At 44.4% G+C, this 22932-nt stretch overlaps 1 protein-coding gene across 4 annotated transcripts in view; it reads right to left on the bottom strand.

Annotated features, from left to right (window-relative positions):
- The window catches only part of KMO (kynurenine 3-monooxygenase), a 142689-nt gene that overhangs the window by 82813 nt on the left and 36944 nt on the right, over nucleotides 1–22932 (bottom strand). For all 4 annotated transcript variants that reach the window (XM_029594006.1, XM_029594007.1, XM_029594005.1 and 1 more), the window contains exons 4-5: nucleotides 22262–22351; nucleotides 10610–10658 (exon numbers count right to left, since the gene is read on the bottom strand). In XM_029594006.1, the coding sequence (XP_029449866.1) occupies nucleotides 10610–10658; nucleotides 22262–22351 (139 nt within the window). The remainder of the gene's footprint in view (nucleotides 1–10609; nucleotides 10659–22261; nucleotides 22352–22932) is intronic.

Raw genomic sequence — 22932 nt, 5'->3', positions numbered from 1 at the left:
TACCTAGATGGCCTCGTTTAAGGTACAGTCCTTTAATGTTAAGGGGCTAAATACGCACCGCAAGCGTAAACTACTTTATAAAGACCTGCAGCGAGCTGGTATAGCTATTGCTTGTCTCCAGGAGACTCATTTAAAGCGGCGTTATGAACATTTAATGAGCTCTGCCCTATACCCGCGTCAGTATTGGGCGCCTAGCTCCAAATCTGCCAAATATGCAGGCGTGGGGATTTTATTCCACAAGGACTTTGCCTTTGAATTGCTTGACTGTGTCACCGATCCTTTGGGTAGATATTTGTTGCTGGTTCTAAATATTGCAGGGGATAAGTATACGCTGCTTAACTTATATGCCCCCAATGTTCAACAAGCCAAATTTTTTGATGCGTTGGCACTGGTGGTTCAATTGAAAGGGGAAGGGCAACTTGTGGTGATGGGAGATTGCAATCTGCCTTTAGATCCTGTCCTTGATTCCTCTGGGGGGCGATGTTCCACTTTGAAAAAAGATATAAGTTTAGATGCAGGAGTTAGACAACCTAAATTAAAAATTGAAATTTCTTCTTGTTGATGCTCCATTGATTACTTGACTACCAATGTTCTCTAATTTCTTTTGGTCTTTTTATTATTGGATAATATGATAACAATGTTGAGAAATGTATGTATATTTCTTTGAGATATGTTTCTTTATTATATAGCCAAAATATTTGTTCTGAATATTTAAAAGCAATAAAAAAAAAATTAATCAGCCTTTTAACTTAAACTTGGGACAACCCTAGGCCTTATCAAGAGCTTAATCATCCCCTTGTAGGTCACTACCAGATAAATAGTGAATACACTAATAAATGTAAAGGACCCTAATCGTACATATTCCTACTCCCATGAACAAAATTAAGTGGAAGGCAACAGTCCAGCAACAAGAGGGGGACCTTCCAGTCTTTTGCATTCAGTGTCACATGTTTGATTTTTTATCCACTGGTGAGAGGTTATATGTGTGCACCCGGTGCAAAGAGCTCCTGTGTCTCAGAGAATGAGTCTGATCTCTGGAGACTAGAGTGGCAGACCCAGAGGAGCTGAGGCAGACAGAGAAGTATATAGATGAGACAATAAGGAACAGAGTAACCAAGTCCCAACTCCGGTCTGACAACCCCTGTGCTGCCTTGAAGGAGGAAGGCCTCCTGATCGGAGACCATCAATCTGGCACAGCAGGAAATGATCCTGTAGTAAGGGTCTGCTCTCCAAGTGATGCATTGTTCTCTCACACTGAGGATGTGTCTTAGGGCTACTGTGAGAAGGGAAGGGTAGGGTTAGGTGAGCTGTCAGTAGTTGGAGATTCGATTATTAGGAATGTAGACAGCTGGGTGGCTGATGGGAGTGAGGATAGCCTAGTAACATGCCTACCTGATGCAAAGGTGGCGGACCTCACATGTCACCTAGATAGGATTTTAGTGCTGGGGAGGAACCCACTGTTGTGGTACATGTGGGCAACTACGACATAGGAAAATGTGGGAGGGAGGTTCTGGAAGCCAAATTTGGGCTCTTAGGTAGAAAGCTGAAATCCAGAACCTCCAGGGCAGCATTCTCTGAAATGCTCCCTGCTCCACGGGCAGGTCCCCAGAGGCAGGCAGAGCTCCAGAGTCTCAATGTGTGGATGAGACAATGGTGCAAGGAAGAGGGATGCAGTTTTGTAAGAACTGGGGAAACCTTTGGGGAAAGGTGAGTCTTTTCTGAAAGGATGGGCTCCACCTTTACCAGGCGATAACCTTTAAAAAGGAAATAGAGCAGTTTTCAAACTAAATCAAAGAGGAAAGCAGACAGTCACTCAGCAGTGCATGGTTTGGAGGGAGGTATCTTCAAAGCATTAGAATTTAGGGATGTGAATCGTTTTTTGACGATTTAAAATATCGTCCGATATATTTTAAATCGTCAAAAATCGTTAGGGCCACGATACAATACCAATTCCCCCGATTTATCATCAAAAAATCGTAAATCGGGGGAAGGGGGAGGGCAGGAAAACCGGCACACTAAAACCCCCTAAAACCCACCCCCGACCCTTTAAATTAAATCCCCCACCTTCCCGAACCCCCCCCCCCCAAATGCCTTAAATTACCTGGGGGTCCGTAGCAGCAGTCCATAGCTTAAATTACCTCCGTAGCCTTAAATTACCTCCGTAGCAGCGGTCCGTAGCTAAATCGGGGGAAGGGGGAGAGCAGGAAACCGGCACACTAAATCGTGTAGTCTTCAGCCGGCGCCATTTTGCAAAATGGCCGCCGCAAAATGGTGGCGGCCATAGACCAAAACGATTCGACGCAGGAGGTCGTTCCGGACCCCCGCTGGACTTTTGGCAAGTCTTGTGGGGGTCAGGAGGCCCCCCCCCCAAGCTGGCCAAAAGTTCCTGGGGGTCCAGCGGGGGTCCGGGAGCGATCTCCTGCCGCGAATCGTTTTCCGTACGGAAAATGGCGCCGGCAGGAGATCGACTGCAGGAGGTCGTTCAGCGAGGGTTCCGGTAAAGGTGGAGCCCATCCCTTCAGAAAAGACTCACCTTTCCCCAAACGTTTCCCCAGTTCTTACAAAACTGCATCCCTCTTCCTTGCACCATTGTCTCATCCACACATTGAGACTCTGGAGCTCTGCCTGCCTCTGGTGACCTGCGCGTGGAACAGGGAGCATTTCAGAGAATGCTACCCTAGAGGTTCTGGATATTTAAAGCCTACGAAGTTTGCTAGCCTTTGAGTTAGCAAGGGGATTCTTTATGGATGGGATTCGCTCTCCGTACCCAGCTACTCTGCTTCCAATCTTTTTTTTGGTGTTAACATTTTTATTGGTGCACAACAAAACAAAAAGAAAAACGTAGACATATGTAACATACATAGTGAATGGCACCTCGTTTTCCCCCAATCCCCTAGAGTCCCCCTGATACCCCCCGCCCCTAGTCCTATTACCTATCAGGGTATAATACAAAAAAGGACAGATCATAATAACAACATCAACAATGTCAATGAGTCAGCATCAGTATCATCGTATCAATTATATCATTTCGAGAATTCTGTGAAGATAGAGCAACAGTACAACGGCTTAGTGTCTGTGGTCAGGGCTAACAGTACAATAGAGTGGTTCATCACGCCCCTCCAAACATGTGAGATAGCACATAGAGTCAGAAAATCAAGAATGCCGCAAATCACGTCAGTGGGAACCAGACTGAGAGAAATCATCTCGGGAAGCTCTCCAGTGCAAGTAGGTATCCCAAACCTGAGCAAAGTGTTTCTGCCTTTTATGTTTTTCTGCAGTCAATTTATTGAGCGTACAAAGTTGATCCAGCCTGTGCATCACAGCGATAAAAGTCGGACCCGTAGTATTCTTCCACATCCTCGCAATTTCCAGTCTGGTCGCAATACAAGTCTGAACACAAAACTCCGATACTGCCGTGGGGTCTCCAGGGTCCCACGTGTTTAATAAGGCACCTTCTATTGAGAGGTTCACTGATCTATTGAGCAACCTTGACAACCAGTCTCTGAGTTGTGTCCACAACGGTTTTACACAAGCTCCCTCCCACCACATATGTAGGAAGGTGCCCCTGGTTACACAGCCCCTCCAGCAGTCACCATTAAATTTAGGGAGTATTTTCCTCATCCTATCTGGGGTGAGATACCAACGATAAAGAAGCTTGTAACCATTTTCTATAAGAGTTGAAGAAATAGATGCTTTACTAAGCTGCAAATAGATGTGTTCCCACTCACTTCGTGTAATATCCCTCCCAAGATCCGTCGCCCAGGCCTTAACATAGTTGGGGACTCCAGTATGTCTGGAATTCAATAATTTATAAATTTTTGAAAGAAGACCCCTACGACTATATGGATGGGAGCAGAACCCCTCAAATAAAGTTTTCCCATGCTGTAGATCTGCCGGTACGCCACTGGATCGACAGAAATGAGTAAGTTGAGTGTAGGCTAAAAATTCGGAGGCTGGCATACCCAATGCGTCCCTGAAATGAGTGTATGAAAGTAAGGTATCTCCACCCCAAAGATGTTCTAATCGTGATATGGATCTTGCCTTCCAAGCCTGGAATGCCAGCGCAGGAAGACCGGGGCTGAAGCTAGTATTATGATAGAGACTGGTGAGATGGAAATAACCCTTTGTACCAACCAATTGTTGTTTCCATTTTCCCCATATGAAGAGAGTATGTCTGGTAGTAGGAAGCATACGAGAACACTCCATCCACTCTGCTTCCAATCTACCACTGAACTCTTAACGCTAACGGGGTACCTGCTCCTCGGGGGCCTCACTTGCTTTTTAGGTCGCTATCAGGAAACCCATACTCGCTCCTCGAGGGTCCATGTTCCCTGGCTCACTGCCTGCTCCTACCTTCTCTTCTGCCTGGAAGGATTTGCTATCTTCAACACCAGTGAGTACTACCAGCTTCACCTCAGAGCTGTTCCCTGGAACCAGGTACTCACTCCTCGAGGGCCTGCCTCCATTCCAGACCTGGTGCCATCTCCAACGTGGAACCGCTGTGTGAGTACATTACCTTCAAGCCTCTCAGCTCTCAGGTACTCGCTCCTCGAGGGCCAGCTCTCCCTATCCTGGGGTTCTCCATACTGGGGCTTTGTGCATATTCCACTGTACTCATTATTCTCAGTTCTTTTCACTACAGCATTGCTACCGGAGGAGTCGCTGTTCCAGCGCCTGAAGGATACTAGCCCAGCCGGGCTACTTCAACTACTCACCACTGCCACCTCTGGTGGCTTCACCACATTGTTTAATAAAAGATCAATTTCTGTGTTTGTGTGTCTTACGCTGAGCCTGACCTGTAGTCCCTCACGGGACTGCCTCCCGTGGGCGTGGTCAGCTGCCACAGTGTCCAACAAAAACTGGAGCATGCTCAGATAAAACACAAAACATGAAAAGTTTCGCAAGAGGCCATTTTAGTACCATGTCAGCTAGAAATCATGGGTAACGTGCAGGAGTGCTGCTAGTAGACAAGTACCTCAAAGGTATTAAAATACCAAAATTTCTAAGCAAGATCCAGAACATCAAGCAGAAGCATGCCACACTAACAGATTTCAAATACTTGTGCTCAATTAAAACTGAAAATCACAGCAGCAGCTCAAAGACTGAGACAATATGAGCAAAACAACAATGAAAGACATCAAACTAAAAGGGTGAATTTTAAGAGCCCTATAAGTGGCAAATCCGGGAGAAATGCACGTGACCAGGACGCGCATGTATTTTAAGAAGCCCGCAGCCATGCGCGTACCTCCCGGTAAGCACATTGGAAAGGGTTTTTCAAAAAGGAGGCGGGCTATGGGCAGAGTATGGGCAAGCTGGGACAGCACCATTAAGTCAGTGTCCCTGGATCCCACAATCACGTAACTTGCTGCTGCTATTGTAAAATAAAAAAATTTAGGGTAGTCAGTGGGGTTTTAGGGGTCGGGGCTAGTAGGGTAAAAGGGAGGCAGGTTAGGAAGGGGTTTAGGAAGTCCACTTCTTTACTGGGGTGAACTGGGAGGGAACAGGGAAATAGGCACTAATGCGTCACCACGCGCATCTAGTGAAATCCCCCCACTTAGGCACGTAAGACAGTATTCGTGCGCACATGCACGTCGATATAAAATCATGTGCGCATGTGCACGAGTAGCAGATTATATAACACGTGCATGTTATAAAATCAGGGAATCAATGTGTGTGCGCCGGCAAATGTGCGTGCAGCTCTTCAAATCAACTTTCATATGTTTAGATTGAATACAAAGCACTTTTTTCATGGAACTGGGGAAGAGCATAAATGCAGTTAAAGTCCCATCACTTAAACCCCTGCCACCATTTCAGTGCGTGGATTCTTAGTTCAGTTTTCCTGAGTTGCCCTGTTGTGGGGCAGCCTGCCTGTACCATCCCCACTTCTGGTTTGTTTTGGGAGAAAGGACTTTGGGTTCTCGCCTACAGAGACCTGGGTAAAGAGAGTTGAGACAGAGTGCATTCCTCTTAATTTTGGGCCAGGTTTTGGGAGATCTTTTGTTAACTGAGAAGGAAGTTTTTCATCCTTTCCTACTTCTTATTTGAGTTTCCCTTTTTAGTAGGATTGTTTTTCCTTTTTCTGCTCACTGAGGGGTCGATTTAAAAAAAAACACGCATGGGCGTCCATGTGCGTGCGCGGTTCCCGCCGGATTTTAAAGTCCTCGCGCGCATTGGCCTCTCCCTCCTAGTCTGCTTCAATTAAGGAGAGGACTGGGAGGGAACGTCCCTATCCCAACTGCTCTTCCTACCTTTTCCCCTCTCCTCTCCGACCCCAACTCTTACCTAACTAGGCACATTGTTTTTGTTTGAATACCTACTGCTCCTTCGGAGCAGAAGTAACTTCAGCACGCCAGCCAGCTTCTGGCATGCGCTTCCCCAGAACAGGGCCTAAAGGCCGCTATCCCGGTTGGCACCCACCCCGCCAGGACCCCGCCCCCTGGCCTGCTCTTTTCATCGAGCCCGGCACTTCTGCGCGTACTGGGAGATATGCGTGTGGCTGGGCCATTTTTAAAATGCACTCAGCACATGCACGGCCTGGCCACGCGCGTATCCCCCGATTTTTGCGCACATAGGCTTTTTAAAATTAGGGCTTGAGTGCCATAAGGCCCAGGGTCTCAACATTCTTGATTATCTAAAGGGAAGCGAGGTCTTTCTCCTAGGAAGAACTTGAAGAGTGGTGTGGTGTCATCCTGGAGGAATGAATTCACCCTCATTACCAGAGAGGAGGAGCTGAGAGAGTCAATCCAGAAACCATTATTGAAAGAGTTAAATCGGTGCCAATTGGTACTGCTGAGGTGGGGAGAGGACAATAGTGAAGGCTACGGGAGAACTATGAGACTTGGGTCTTTTCCATTCTGGTAATTAACTGGGATCAAAATTCTAACCATTCTACAATGGGGAGAAGCATCAGATACATTTACTTATTGGACTGGAAAAAGAACTAAATTCTTATAGGAACTGGCATTATCAATTGAAGACTTTTGCTGAAAGCAGTAAGGTCACAAATTTATTAAATTTCAACTTGTAAGAATTAATTGGGGTATTTTTCATCAAGAGCTGTAAAGAACTATTCGCTCGCTTTACAACTTGTCAGTAAACTTTAGTTGGAAACCATCCTGCTTCCAGAATGATTATTATTGCTGCTAATTATCTTTCTGAGATTATCAGTGTTGTTTACGGGGCAGTTAAGAGCTAAGCAATGCAAAAGGGCCTAGAAGTTATTCTTCCCCCTGCTGATCACTCGGAGAACTGGAACACCTTTTTAAGAACTGAGCTATTAAAAACTGAACCGAGATATGTGAGCCCTTGGTCCACTATCCAAAGTTTTCCCTACCCAGTGGTTACAATCAAAATTATGGAATGATCAGAAATAACAACAGAAAAACTGGAAACCAAATGAAGAGCAGCCCCAGACTGAAAGGATTGATGCACTGCCCAATTTTTGTCTCAAACATTTAACATTTCTCCATCAGAACCTGGCAATTAATCAGAGAGCCAGAATGAACACCTCAAGGAAGAACAATACCACTTCCAAAGGAAGTTCTACGTAATGTCCCCAAAAGCTACCAACTATAACCTGCCTACCTACAATCTACAAGCAGCTCATTGGATAAGATGCAAGAGTATGCAATCATATATTCAAAAAAGTGTGTTACCATTTTATTGTGGAAAATGCACATTATGTACTGCAGACCACATTATTTCCAGTGGGGGCTGTTCATTAATACCACACATTTTCTGTGTTAAAATAGAAACACTTTTTGACTAGGGTGATTAAATCTATGTGCTCCTCTCTAGTTGCCCTTGTGTTGTATTGCAATGCTGTTATCATAGTCTAAAATCATTTTATGCTGAATAAAGCAGTTACAGGCAGCTGTAAGAAAAATAAAAAAAATCTCTGTATGGCATGGATTGACTATACGAAAGCAGTTCGTAAATTCCCACATTCTTGGAAAATTGCCTTGTGCATCAAGCTCACCACAGGCATGTGGAAAATACACTCCATTAGAATTATGGAAATGGACAATTTGTAATTCCTAACATAGAGTCAGCAAGGACGAGTGAGATAATCAAATTTGCAGATGATACAAAATTGTTCAGAGTAGTTAAATCACAAGCAGATTGTGATAAATTGCAGGAAGACCTTGTGAGACTGGAAAATTGGGCATCCAAATGGCAGATGAAATTTAATGTGGATAAGTGCAAGGTGATGCATATAGGGAAAAATAACCCTTGCTATAATTACACAATGTTGGGTTCCATATTAGGTGCTACAACCCAAGAAAGAGATTTAGGCGTCATAGTGGATAACACATTGAAATCGTCGGTTCAGTGTGCTGCGGCAGTCAAAAAAGCAAACAGAATGTTGGGAATTATTAGAAAGGGAATGGTGAATAAAACGGAAAATGTCATAATGCCTCTGTATCGCTCCATGGTGAGACCCCACCTTTAATACTGTGTACAATTCTGGTCACCGCATCTCAAAAAAGATATAATTGTGATGGAGAAGGTACAGAGAAGGGCTATCAAAATGATAAGGGGAATGGAACAGCTCCCCTATGAGGAAAGACTAAAGAGGTTAGGACTTTTCAGCTTGGAGATGAGACGGCTGAGGGGGGATATGATAGAGATGTTTAAAATTATGAGAGGTCTAGAACAGGTAGATGTGAATCGGTTATTTACTCTTTCGGATAGTAGAAAGACTAGGGGGCACTCCATGAAGTTAGCATGGGGCACATTTAAAACTAATCGGAGAAAGTTCTTTTTTACTCAACGCACAATTAAACTCTGGAATTTGTTGCCAGAGGATGTGGTTAGTGCAGTTAGTATAGCTGTGTTTAAAAAAGGATTGAATAGGTTCTTGGAGGAGAAGTCCATTACCTGCTATTAAGTTCACTTAGGGGCGGATTTTAAAAGGCCCGCGTGCGTAAATCCTTCCGGATTTACGTGCGCAGGCCCTCGTGTGCCGGCGGCCTATTTTGCATAGGCCGCCGGTGCGCGTAAAGCCCTGGGACGCGCGTACGTCCTGGGGCTTTCGAAAAGGGGCGGGAGGGGGCGTGTCCGGGGCGTTCCCGAAACGACGCAGCGTTTCGGGGGTGGGCCCGGGGCGTGGCGCCGGCCCGGGGGCGTGGTCGAGGCCTCCGGACCAGCCCCCGGGACCGGAGGATGGAGCGGGGCTGCTGGCGACGCGCGCAACGGTAAGGGGGGGGGTTTAGATAGGGCCGGGGGGGTGGGTTAGGTAGGGGAAGGGAGGGGAAGGTGGGGGGAGGGCGAAGGAAAGTTCCCTCCGAGGCCGCTCCAAAATCGGAGCGGCCTCAGAGGGAACAGGCAGCTCGCGCTGGGCTCGGCGTGCGCAGGTTGCACAAATGTGCACCCCCTTGCGCGCGCCGACCCCAGATTTTATAAGATATGCGCGGCTACACGCGTATCTTATAAAATCCAGCGTACTTTTGTTCGCGCCTGGTGCGCGAACAAAAGTACGCGATCGCGCAAGTATTTAAAATCTACCCCTTAGAGAATAGCCACTGCCATTAGCAATGGTAGCATGGAATAGACTTGGTTTTTGGGTACTTGCCAGGTTCTTGTGGCCTAGATTGGCCACTGTTGGAAACAGGATGCTGGGCTTGATGAACCCTTGGTCTGACCCAGCATGGCATTTTCTTATATTCTTATGCTTTGTTTGGCATTGGATCCACTGAGTACTCACCGCCAGGACCAGAACCGTTATGGCACGGGATGGCCCAACCAAGGTCACTGAAGAACTGGTTGTTTGTTTTGGGGGTTTTTTTTAAGCTTTTTGTTTGTTTGTTTGCTTTGGGGTATTTTTTCTAGTTAATTTTTTTTTTTTGGTTTGGTAAACAAACCAAATCTAAAAAAATTAAATGGATCACAGCTAAATTAACCCTTCCAAAAAAAAACCAGACAAGCAAACAAATGGAACTGAAAAGTTTGGGACTGCACATCCCTTATGGCCAGCTTCAGTTCGCAAGAGCCACAATCACGCCTGGTTTTCAGGATATCTATAATGAATATGCATGAGATAGATTTGCATGCAGTTCCTCCATTATATATGCAAATCTATCTCATACATACTCATTATGGATATCCTGAAAACCTGGCCTATTTGTGACTCTTGAGGACGGGAGGTGGCCACCCTTGCCATACAGCACCAAACATTTACTAATACGATGGGTGTCCAGTTCTGGGGGAATTTTTTCAGTGGTGAGAGTTGTGCTTCTTGGACTTCCGATAAAGCACTTCTGCCAGCAGGACTTCTAGCAGGCACGTGCACCACAGATTTGCTATCAGTGCTGTAGAGAATAGAATTAGTATTCAGATACCCACAGTGCTAATCAATTGATCCCTGTGTTGGAAAATGTTATCATTTCTGAGAATTTAGAACAGGAACTATGCCCTAGTAGCACCTTTAGTGCAAAAACTGGAGAACTCAGAGGAACTCCTTTCAAATTTGAGTAGAAATGAATCCACTTTTGAGTTCTTCTATTGTTCCTGTTAACGGTTTTGAATTAAATTACTTTTCTAACCAGAGTCATACAGAGGGATTACTAGGCAGATAAAAAAAACCAAAAAACAATAAAGTGCTACTTACCGGTTAACAGTTCCTTATTTAAGCTTGCCCTGTCAACAGACAGAATGTACTGCAGGAAAAAAAAAATCAAATAATTTATATATGTGGAATTTCTAAATATATTTTCATTTCTGGCTGGTGAACAGACATAAAAACATAGATGTTTTCTATAAATAAGGACCATTTGGTTCACCAAGTCTACCCAATAGTGGAAAAAACATTCAGTGGTGACTATCACAAAAGCAGTTGGGATATATACAGCAAAAAAAAAAAAGAGAGTCATGAGTCAAAACAAGGTATCTCAATTGCACAGGAGGAGAAGCAGATGTGCATACAAACACCCAGTCACCGAGATATCACACTGATAGCCTTCTGATCAGATTCTATTCACTACTGCCCCAGGCAGGATTAAGAAGACCAGGCCAAAGCACACTCTTAGCCACCTAGCTATCAGAGGAGCAATTCTGACGATTTTAAAACATTGTCTGTGCTTTGGGGAAAAAAAACCATAGGAAAGTTTGCTGGGAACAAACTCTGTTATTTTACTCTATCACATAACGTTTACAAAATGTTAAATAATGTTTTAAACTTTGTCTGAAATTGTTCATACAAAAGGCCCTTTTAAAGGGGAAGCACCAGGGAACACCACACTTGTTTGTTTGTTTATTTATTTATTTGGTTTTAAAACTGTTTTACCTATCCTAATGCTTACATTAGTCTACAGAACAGGCTTACCATCTCTTCTTTTTTTTTTTTTTTTACAGCCATATCTTATACCCTCTCTCACACCCACACTCATTCCATCATATTTCATGTAAGGGATGTGCAGGAAAAAATCTTTTGTTTCGTTATTCATTTCATTTTGGGGAGCGAGTTCATATCATTTTTTTTTTGTTTTAGTGCACAATAAATTGTTTTAGTGCACACATTTATGGATGAATTTTCTAAGAGTCACATGGTGGTTTGCTTGCATAAAAAGAGCATATACATGCGCCTGGTAGTATGTACACAGGTACATGATATTTTATGAACCTCATGAGTATATTCATACTTGCAATATTGTGCATACATTTTGATGGTGAACAAAACAGACTGTCTAGGGGTGTTCCAGGCCAGCACGCAAGTTGCTATTTTGTAAGAGGTAGACATGCATACATTACCAAACTTGTCTGAACACTTTTAGGCCTGCTAATTGACTTGGTCTACATTATTTGAGAGCGAGGTCTGAGTAAACTGGTGGGGGTTCAGGATGACATGCTACAGGTCGTAGGTGAACTGAAGGTCTGGATGAGCTAAAGAGGTATCAGTGAACGGGTGATTCCAAATGCATGCACAACTACGTAGTTTCAGAATGGTGAACGCACATACTTTAAAATATACCCGCCACTGAATTTAATTCTGGGTTATTACACGCCAATTTTTACAATTATTTTGTGCGTAAAAATATGAACATGTATTTTTTAAAATAAATAGTGAAATTATTGTGCACCGTTTTGATAGCTGACTTGACTTGAAAGCTATATATAAGAATTGTAAATAAATAAAAAAGGTAGACATGTTCCTACATGACAAATATATGTGTGTGGTACAACATACACATATACTTTCAGGGCTCTCATCACACAGTTCATAAAATAAATCTCTGGTTGTCCACTTACGCTTGCAAACGCTGTACTGGGGATAGTTTTAATAGTTTGGCTATTAGTGTGCGTTAAAACCATTTAGTGAGTGCTAAAATCAATTACACACTACATGGTTTTAGTGCATGAAACAAAATGAAAATTCATTGCTTTTTGTATCATTTCATTTTTAAATCATAACATGAAAAACTAATGTGGCTGATGTTTTCATTTTAAAATGAAAGCACATTCTTGCTTCACATAATCATACTTAGAAAATATTTCCTCACGTCCTAAATGCATACAGACCATTTTCAACATATTCGCCTATCACCTTCTCAGACTGCACACATCCATGTGACTAGGGAATCCCCAGAACTACACAGATATCAAACAACACATACAAGGTTCTTAAACTGATTCCTCCACATTAGCCACCTTCACTCAACCACAATGAACATGAGAATATAAGAAGTTGCCATACTGGGTCAGACCAAGAGTCCATCAAGCCCAGCATCCTGTTTCCAAAAGTGGACAATCCAGGATATAAGTACCTGGAAAGTACCCAACATTTAACAGATCCCATGCTACTAACGACAGGAATAAGCAATGACTATTCCCTAACGGGTCAATTTTCGAACCCTGGCGCATGCAAATACTGGGAGATACGCGCATGGCCGGGCCGTGTGCGTGCCGAGCGGATTTTCAAAGCGGCCCGGCCACGCGTGTATCTCCCGGTATGTGCAGAAGAGCCGGGTCTCTAAAAAGGGGTGGGGTCTGGGTGGGGCGGAGGCCGGACAGGACAGCATGCGCTGGCAGCCAGCTGGCGTTTGGAACTTACTTCTGCTCAGGAAAGCAGGTAAGTTAAAAAAAGAATTAGGTTAGTTAAGGTGGGTTTAGTGGTCAGGGATGTTAGGGGTGTGAATCGTGTGATCGATCGTCTTAACGATCGATTTTGGCTGGGGGGGGGGAGGGAAATCTGATCGTCGTGGTTTTTAAAAAAAAAAAATCGTTAAAAATCGTAAATCGGGGGAGGGCGGGAAAACCGGCACACCAAAAAAAACCCTAAAACCCACCAAAATGTTTTAAATTACCTGGGGTCCAGTGGGTGGTCCCGGCGCGATCTCCCTCTCTCTGGCCATGGCTGCGTTGAGAAATGGCGCCGGTGGCCCTTTGCCCTTATCATGTGACAGGGCAAAGGTAGCGCCGGCACCATTATGGTTCCTGGCTCCCGACGTCACGCGTGCAGGAGATCGCCCCCGGACCCCTGCTGGACCCCCAGGGACTTTTGGCCAGCTTGGGGGGGGCCTCCTGACCCCCACAAGACTTGCCAAAAGTCCAGCGGGGGTCCGGGAGCGATCTCCTGCACGCGGGCCGTATTGCCAATCTTCAAAATGGCGCCGGCGCTACCTTTGCCCTCACTATGTCATATGGGCACCCGTATGACATAGTGAGGAGACCCCCCCCAAGCTGGCCAAAAGTCCCTGGGGGTCCAGCGGGGGTCCGGGGCAATCTCTTGCACGCGTGACGTCGGGAGCCAGGAACCATAATGGCGCTGGCGCAACCTTTGCCCTGTCACATGATAAGGGCAAAGGGCCACCGGTGCCATTTCTCAACGCAGCCATGGCCAGAGAGCTGGAGATTGCGTCGGAACCCCCCCCCCCCCCGCTGGACCCCAGGTAATTTAAAACATTTTGGGGGGTTTGGGAGGGTGGGGGATTTGTTTTAAAGGTTCGGGGTGGGTTTTAGGGCTTTTTTGGTGTGCCGGTTTTCCTGCGCCCTATTTAACGATACAATACGAATGCCCCTGACGATAAATCGGGGGCATTTGTATTGTATCGTGCACTCTAACGATTTTGGATGATTTTAAAATTATCTGACGATAATTTTAATCGTTCAAAAATGATTCACATCCCTAAGGGATGTTCCCTCCTTTATTGGAGCAAACTGGGAGGGAACTGGGGAAAGGCCTAGTTGTGTTGATACTCATTTATTAAAAATTCCCCCTGTTGCATGCGTGAGTTGGCACCTGTGCACTCCGATATAAAATCGGCGCATCCTTTTTAAAATTTACCTTTAAGTCAACTTGACTAATAGCAATTTACGGACTTCTCCTCCAGGAACTTGTCCAAACCTTTTTTAATGTAAAACAATTTTTTTTATTTATTTAGAAATGCCATACAACAATACAGAGAGTGGTGTGTTCCTGAGACACTCTCTGATTCCAAACAGAACAATAGAAATGGTAGTGTTGCGTCCATCGGTCGCAGACGGCTGCGACCACTCTGCCTCACCTCTCTTTTACCCTTCTCCTCTTCCTTTGGGAAGATGGCTGCCTCCGCTGCTGTTTGCCAAACCCCTCGGCGTCTCCGGGCCAGCATGGGTGTCCCCGTCCGCTATGCTTCTTCCTGAGGCCTCAGAGGGCGCGTGTGCGCACGCTGCCCATGTTTTTGAACATGTCATGGTGGGAACCTCAGGGGCGGCCCCACCGCATGACATCTGTACCTCCAGGTATTTAAACCTCCGCTCTGCTCCAAATCAATGAGTTAGCAAGGACTTCGATTTTGCTACTCTGACCACTTCTAAGCTGCTGGCTTGGATTCCTCGCTACCCTCCGGGGTATCTCGCTACCACTGAAGCTTTGGGTACCCACTCCTCAGGGGCCCCTCGCTTCTACTCACCCTTTGGGGTTATTTTGCATAACCTTCAGGACACCCGCCCCTCGGGGGTCTTATCTGCTTTATTCCAGGTACCCTCGGTGCTGCTAGGTTCTCGCTCCTCTAGGGCCTATCCTGCTCCGGGTATTTTGCACCTCAGACCACGGGTCCTTCTCTTCACTCGACTTCTGAAGGAAGCTACCATCGCTGATATCCTGTGAGTACTACATCAGGGTGTGATCATCTACATTCTACTGAGACTATCTGGAGCCTTACTGTGATATTGTTGGACTACAGCGCTGTCCGTTGCCCGGACAAGTATCATCTACCTCACAGCAGTATAATAAAGCTTCCTTTCTTCTGTGTCCGCTTCCTACTGAGTCTAGCCTATCGTTGTGGTTCCCCACGGGGCCCCTCCCAGTGGGAGGAGTCATCGCCACTTCGACCAAGAGTCCACATTATGCCACAAACCCAACACATTGCTAACTCCATGGACTCGGCTCAGCTTGCAGTCTTGCAGACCATTCCTGGCCTAGCCCAGCGGATCACCAAGCAACAAAAGTCTATGGAGAGTCTGGCTGCCGCCTTCAATCAGTTACTTGTACAACTGAACACTTCGGCAACTCCAGTGACGGAATTACTGCCTCCGGTGGTGACTGTCAAAACTACCGTATCGTTATCCATGCCTACCCGCTTCTCTGGAGAAGCACGGATGTGTAGAGAGTTTGTCAACCAATGCAGTATGCATTTTTCACTGCAGCCTACCCTCTTTCCCACAGAAACATCCAAACCACCTATATCCTATCTCTACTTGAAGGGAGAGCCTTGGCATTACAAATTTAACAAGAAAGCAATACTCATAGACTCCTCAAGACAAACATGTCTTTAAGTGTGGAGAAATACAGCACAGTCAGAGGAGAGAATGGATGTGTTTGAGGTGGATAAGGAAAAATATTATGATTTTTCATCCCAACTGGCTACATAAGTTACAAATAAACAATACAAAACAAACTTTATTACTTCCTGGTGAATTGCAACTCTCTGGGCTCCACATAAGAAGCTAGCTGCAATCAAAGAACAAATTCTGTGCTTCCAGCTAAAAAAATACAATATTTTTTCAGTGGCCCAAAATATTTTATAGAAAATGCCAGGGAATCACATTATTTTATAAGCAAAAGGCCTCTCAAGAAGTACCTTGTTTTGGCCCCAACCAAAGTCTACATCAGGGGGTTTCTTCTTCAAGCCAACAGTCTCCATTGCTCACACGTGTATATATATTAGGATCACCCACTCCCTTATTAGCTTGCACACCACAAAATTCTTTGTCTCAGAAACAAAACAATCATGAATAATTCAGATAATCAATACTTTCCTTAGGTGAAACTTGGCATATGCTAGAGCAAGTATACGTTTGTATTTCTATTTCTTTCTAACCCCCTCATTTATCAAAATGCGCTAAGGCGTTTTCACATAATAAACTTATCTCATGCGAAAAGAGGTGACCAACAAAATGACAATTTTGGGGGTTAGGGGCCACTTTGACATTCAATGTGAGACATACGAACAGAACAGTGCTCTCTTGTGAACATTTTATGACCCTCAGAGTGAGGAATCTCACCCAAAGATGAAATTTGTGCATTGTTCTCTCAACCTAGCTTGTTGTTACCCAGGTAGAGAGTCCATCACTCTCTCTCTCTCTCTCTCTCCACATAGGATAGGTATTAGCACAAATTGCAATAAACTCCCTATTCAAAACAACCAGAGCTCCAAGTGCACTTTACAACGTAAATTATCCAGTCAACTAAGCGCACAATAAATTTGATTTGGTCGTGGTTATAATAACTTCATTTATTTTAAATGGTGACTCCTTCTTTACATCCCACATAGATAAGGCATACAGTTTAACAGCAGTCCCCGCAACGGTCCCGTGTTTCGCCTGTCGGCTGCTTCAGGGGGATTCTTAGTATATCTATAACATAACATAGTGACATTGAGACCAAATTCTAAACATAAAGGCTATCCGAAAAACAGACGAAATTCAGACGAAATTCTGATGTCACATACCTTAGTGGTTACAATCTTACAGGTCTGCAGGAGCACAATGACTCTGCAGCACTAGCTCAATATAAACCTTCACTCTGACTGTTTGGCGTGCAAAACGGCATTCAGCACAGATACCCGTGATTACCCAATTACCCAACATTCCACAGATGTCAGATCAAAGTCCCAAAAAGTCAATGTGTATATAGCTCCAGAACTCACAAAAAATGATGCCACTCCAGTTCAGCATTAAGTCCATTAGGAGCTAAGGTGTTTAAACTAAAAATCCACTTCTGTTCCCTTTTAATTAGGATCGAGGAAAAATCACCTCCTCTACTCGGGTTCGATACCACGTCAATCACAAAAAAATGCAGTTCTTCTACGGAGTGTGGCACCTGAGCCCAGTGAGCTACCAAAGGTGCCATGTCTCTCCCTGTGTTTATATTAGATTTATGTTCGATTATCCTTGTCTTAACTTTTCTCATGGTTTTGCCTACATATAGCTTGTTACATGGACATTTAATGACGTAGACCACTCCTTGTGTATTACAATCTGAATGAGCAAATAATCCAAATATTTTGCCTGTGGTTGGATGTGTAAATTCTGACAAGGTTGCTGTGTGTTTACACACCGAGCAATGGTCACATGGTTTGTGTAACCCCCTCTCTCGTGTACTGATTTGCTGTGTAAATACAGAGTGAACCAACCTGTCTTTGATGTTGCGGCCCCTCCGATATGTAAACCGTATTGTACTTCTCAAAAATGCATCCAACTTCAATTCATTCCAATACTTTCGGATAATTCTAGATATATCATTACTGATTGTTGAAAAAGGCAAAATACAGTTTGTTGTTGGAGTATCATCTTGCGTATGAGGTAAGAATAATAGGTCCCTATTCAAGTTATACGCTCTTTTAAATGCCCGTTTCAAAACTTTACTGGGGTATCCCCTCTGCTTAAACCGTGCTGACATCTGCTGGCCTTGACACACATAATCTGTTCTGGTTGAACAAAGCCGTCTCAGCCTCAAAAACTGACCTGTGGGAATGTTATTCTTCAAATGGTGAGGATGAAAACTATCATACGCTAAGAGAGTGTTTCTGTCCATCTCTTTATGGTAAATTGTTGTGTAGAATTGAGCGTCTTGATAGATCACCATAACATCTAAAAACGATATTTTATGACGATCTATGACAAAGTTAAACTGTAAGTGGGGACTCAAATTGTTTAACCAATCAATAAATAAGAAAAATTGAATCTCTGTACCACGCCAAATCAACAATATATCGTCTATATATCTAAACCAATGGGCTATCAGAGGTTGCCACTCAGACGTGTAAACAAAACGTTCCTCAAAATCAGCCACGAATAAACAAGCTAAACTGGGGGCCATGGTGGCCCCCATAGCTGTGCCTTTAATTTGCTGATAATATTGGGTTTTAAATGAAAAGGAATTGCGTGTCAATGCTATCTTGGCCAATTCTACCAAGAATTGAGTTGGTGGCCGTAGCTGCGTGACCCTAGTGTTCAAAACCTTCTCTATGACTATTGAAGCTTCGTCCTGCGGGATATTGGTGTATAGAGAGATAATATCCATTGTTACTAGTAAACATGAATCAAGTGTGGGAGATATTTCAGCCAACAAAGAAATTAAGTGGGCTGAATCTCTAACAAATGATTTAATGTGTGGCACGAACGGTTTCAGAAATTTATCCACAAATTTGGATAGAGGTTCCAATACTGAACCGATCCCGGACACTATAGGGCGTCCCGGAGGGTTAACCAGTGTTTTATGTATCTTAGGGACTATATAAAATACTGGTGTTACAGGATATTCCACTATGAGAAAAGCAGACTCTTTAGAAGTTATAATTTTTGCATCTTCTGCCTGCTGAACTATGTGTTTTATCATATCTTGCAATTCTTGTGTCGGGTTACATAACAATTTTACATAAAAAGTTTCATCACTGAGTTGGCGTACCACTTCATTCTCATAGTCACTGGTGTTTAAAATGACAATCCTCCCCCCTTATCCGCTGGTTTTACAGTAATCCGTGGATCATCCCTTAATGCTTTTAAAGCCACATTTTCCTCCCTAGATGTATTATAGTAGGTATACCTTCTATTACATTGTAATGCAGTAATGTCAGATCGTACCAATCTTTCAAACAACACTAGGGACGGATCGAAAGGTCCCGGAGGGATCCACTTAGATTTAGGGTGTACAATAGATATATCATAACCAGTAGGTGATTCCATAAAGAAGGCTTTGATTTTAAGCATTCTAAAAAATCTAAACAAGTGTATTTGAATATCAAAATCATTAGGTAACACTGTGGGTACAAAAGATAACCCTTTCCTTAACACTTGTAACTCAGTTTTAGATAAGGGTCTCGATGACAAATTGAAGACAATATTCTGGTCTACTGTTTCCATGGGTCCTGATATTGTTTGGTGGACCGTGTGACTCTCATGCTGGGTGGAGCCAGTTGTTGGGTACGTGGTTTGGGTGGCCTCGTATGGCGGGTGGTCGGACCCGAGTCTAAAAAAGCAGCTCCAAATGAAGATGATGCCGATGAGGGCAAAATTGATTCGCTTTGCGGACGTGTCATCATATACTCGCGGTTTTGTTCTCGATTTTGCTGGAGAGTCACCTCTTCACCCAAAGAATCGTCGGATCATGACTGAGCAAAGGTCACTGTTCTTTTGGGGGGCCGATTCGGAGCCATCCATGAGTACACAAAACCCTTTTTGTAGTCGTACTCGTCACGTTGGAATTTCTTGAATTTTAAATTTTTCAAATCACTAGTGAATGTCTCCAAGTTGGTTTTAAATTCCGCCAATTGATTATCAAATTGTTCTTTTACTGTATTCGCTTTAATAGCTTCTATTTGCCCAGCAACCTCCTCTTGCAACGTAACTGAAAGCTCTTTTGAGGTCTCAATAATGAGTACCATTAAGTCGAGTGAACACTTATTCAGTATTTGAATCCATCGAGTAACAAAGTCTTTGTTATCTGCATGCAAACGGGGCTCTTTTTGAACTCTCAGCCCTCTCGGGATTCTTCGGACTCTGCAATATTCTATTAGTGTTGCCGTGTGAAGTTCTGAGCGAGTAAGCCTTTTCTGCAGATTAATCACATCTAGCCAGGATGTCGATGGAACTGGTGGTGCACTTGTTTCAAAAAACGGGGTATCTGTGATCACAGCCTGAACGGCTTCTTCAGAGTAACTGAATGTCAGATCGTCTGCTTCGGTGCCCATCTAAACCGCTCTATCAAAGAACAGTCTAAGCAAAACAACCAGAGCTCCAAGTGCACTTTACAACGTAAATTATCCAGTCAACTAAGCGCACAATAAATTTGATTTGGTCGTGGTTATAATAACTTCATTTATTTTAAATGGTGACTCCTTCTTTACATCCCACACAGATAAGGCATACAGTTTAACAGCAGTCCCCCCAAAGCAGCCGACAGGCGAAACACGAGACCGTGTCGGGGACTGCTGTTAAACTGTATGCCTTATCTGTGTGGGATGTAAAGAAGGAGTCACAATTTAAAATAAATGAAGTTATTATAACCACGACCAAATCAAATTTATTGTGCGCTTAGTTGACTGGATAATAAACTCCCTATTACCATAAAACACACCCCTTTTCCCATCACATGCCATATTTACCACATTTTGATAAATCCAGACCTACGTGTAATACATTTTCTATATTTCTTAACATATGAAAATAACTTATTAGCATTCTACACTCCTCATTATGCTAGCTTGAGCATTATGCTAAGGGGCTAATTTTCAAAAGGATTTACACATGTAAATGTAACTACTATTGTAGCAATTTTCAAAAGCTATTTATGCACATAATGTTGCAGTCCCGGTCGCTAGGCTAGCGACCGGGTCCTTACCTTTCTCCTGCCTCCCCCGGTCTCGCTGCAATCCGTTGCTCCTGGGGCCTGCAGGGCCGCATGGCAGCGTCTCTCTCCACGTGGAGACGCTGCCGAAGGACGATTCTGACTCCTCCCACTGCCAGGCAACGCGCGCGCGTGAGCAGGGGGCTCTTAAAGGTCCAGCACCCGGAAGTGCTGAACCGCCCTGTTCCTGACGTCAGACGCTGGCTGGCTATTTAAACCATCGTCTGACTTCCTTGCTTTGCCTTTGCAACGAGGTCGCTCTCCTGAGTGCTTAGTTGCTTCCCAGCGTTGCTTTCAGCCTTGGTTCCTGCTTGTTCCAGCCGTGCCTTGCTTCCAGCTCTGGTTCCTGCTTGTTCCAGCCGTGCCTTGCTTCCAGCTCTGGTTCCTGCTTGTTCCAGCCGTGCCTTGCTTCCAGCTCTGGTTCCTGCTTGTTCCAGCCGTGCCTTGCTTCCAGCTCCGGTTCCTGCTTGTTCCAGCCGTGCCTTGCTTCCAGCTCCGGTTCCTGCTTGTTCCAGCCGTGCCTTGCTTCCAGCTCCGGTTCCAGCTTGTTCCAGCCGTGCCTTGCTTCCAGCTCCGGTTCCAGCTTGTCCCAGCCGTGCCTTGCTTCCAGGTCAGGTTCTGTTTGGTCCTGCTGTGCCTTGGCTCCAGCTCTGGGCTCCACTTGCTGTCTACATATCCTGACTCCAGCTCCGGTTCCTGATTCTCCTTTGTCTTCAGCCAGCCACGAACCTTGGTCTTCTTCACGATTCTCCTTTGTCTTCAGCCAGCCACGAACCTTGGTCTTCTTCACGATTCTCCTTTGTCTTCAGCCAGCCACGAACCTTGGTCTTCTTCACGATTCTCCTTTGTCTTCAGCCAGCCATGAACCTTGGTCTTCTTCACGATTCTCCTTTGTCTTCAGCCAGCCACGAACCTTGGTCTTCTTCACGATTCTCCTAAGTCCCAGCGACTCGGACCCCTACGGGCTCCTCCTGGGGGGGTCTCGGGTTTCCAGGGTGAAGACGCCACCAGTCCGCTCCAGCTGAGTGCCGCCTCCCGGCTTATTAACTCCTGTGGACGCTGTCCACCTCAGCCGGCCCAAGGGTCCACTATTGACTTTACTCGTAACATAACACATAAAGGATCTGATTTTAGAAAGCATTTACTCGAGTATAACTGGGTTTTACTCAAATAGATGCACTTCACTCAAGTAAATGGCTTTTGAAAATTTGCTACAATAGTAGTTGCATTTATATACGTTAACTCCTTTTGAAAATTACCCCCAAAGCGCACTTACAAAAATAAATCCTATAGAAAATTCAATGGCATATATTGTAGCAATTTTCAAAGCACACTTATGTGGGGGTAAAGGGCATTTACAAATATAAAACCCAATTTTAAGCAAGTAAATGTTTTTTTTAATTGATCCCTTGAAATACAGTATATGTTGAAAAATACCTGATGACTTTTCCCATATGGAATAGCAGACTTTTTTCCTGAGATAGAGTGGATCATCCTTGCATGCATAGGGATACCTTTAGATACAATCTGAAAACAAAACAAATAATGATTATTCAAATTATTACATTTTAAAAATGAATTACCTACTAACTTCATTATGCATCCTGTAGTCGTACTTTTTGTCAGAGTAAATATCTGATTCGTGTTTACCCATTCCACTCCACTTGTTATTTTATAGACCTCTACCATATCTCCCCTAAGCCATCTCTTCTCCAAAGTGAATAATCTTTCATAAGGGAATTGTTCCATCCCCTTTATCATTTTGATTGCCCTTCTCTTAACTTTCTTGCTATATCTTTCTTGAGATCAAATGACCAGAAATGCACACAATCCTCAAGGTACAGTTGCACAATGGAGTGAATCAGAGGCATTATAATATTCTCTGTTTATTCTCCTTTTGTTTCCTAATAATTTCTAGCATTCTACTTGCTTTCCTGGGCACTGTCACACACCGAGCAGAGTAGTCAAGATATCCACTGTTATGAACACTGCCCGCGGGTCTCCCCGCGAGCAGGCTCTACTCACCTCACCCCATACTGCTTCTGTTTGCTGCCCGACGCAGCACGGACGCCGCCGGAGTTGGGCCTTCCTGCGCGGCTGGAGCCGTG

The sequence above is a fragment of the Rhinatrema bivittatum genome, chromosome 3, assembly GCF_901001135.1.
Source record: "Rhinatrema bivittatum chromosome 3, aRhiBiv1.1, whole genome shotgun sequence".
Taxonomy (NCBI): Eukaryota; Metazoa; Chordata; class Amphibia; order Gymnophiona; family Rhinatrematidae; genus Rhinatrema; species Rhinatrema bivittatum.
Note: the sequence above shows the minus strand (reverse complement) of the source record. Positions and strands in the feature narration are given on the sequence as shown.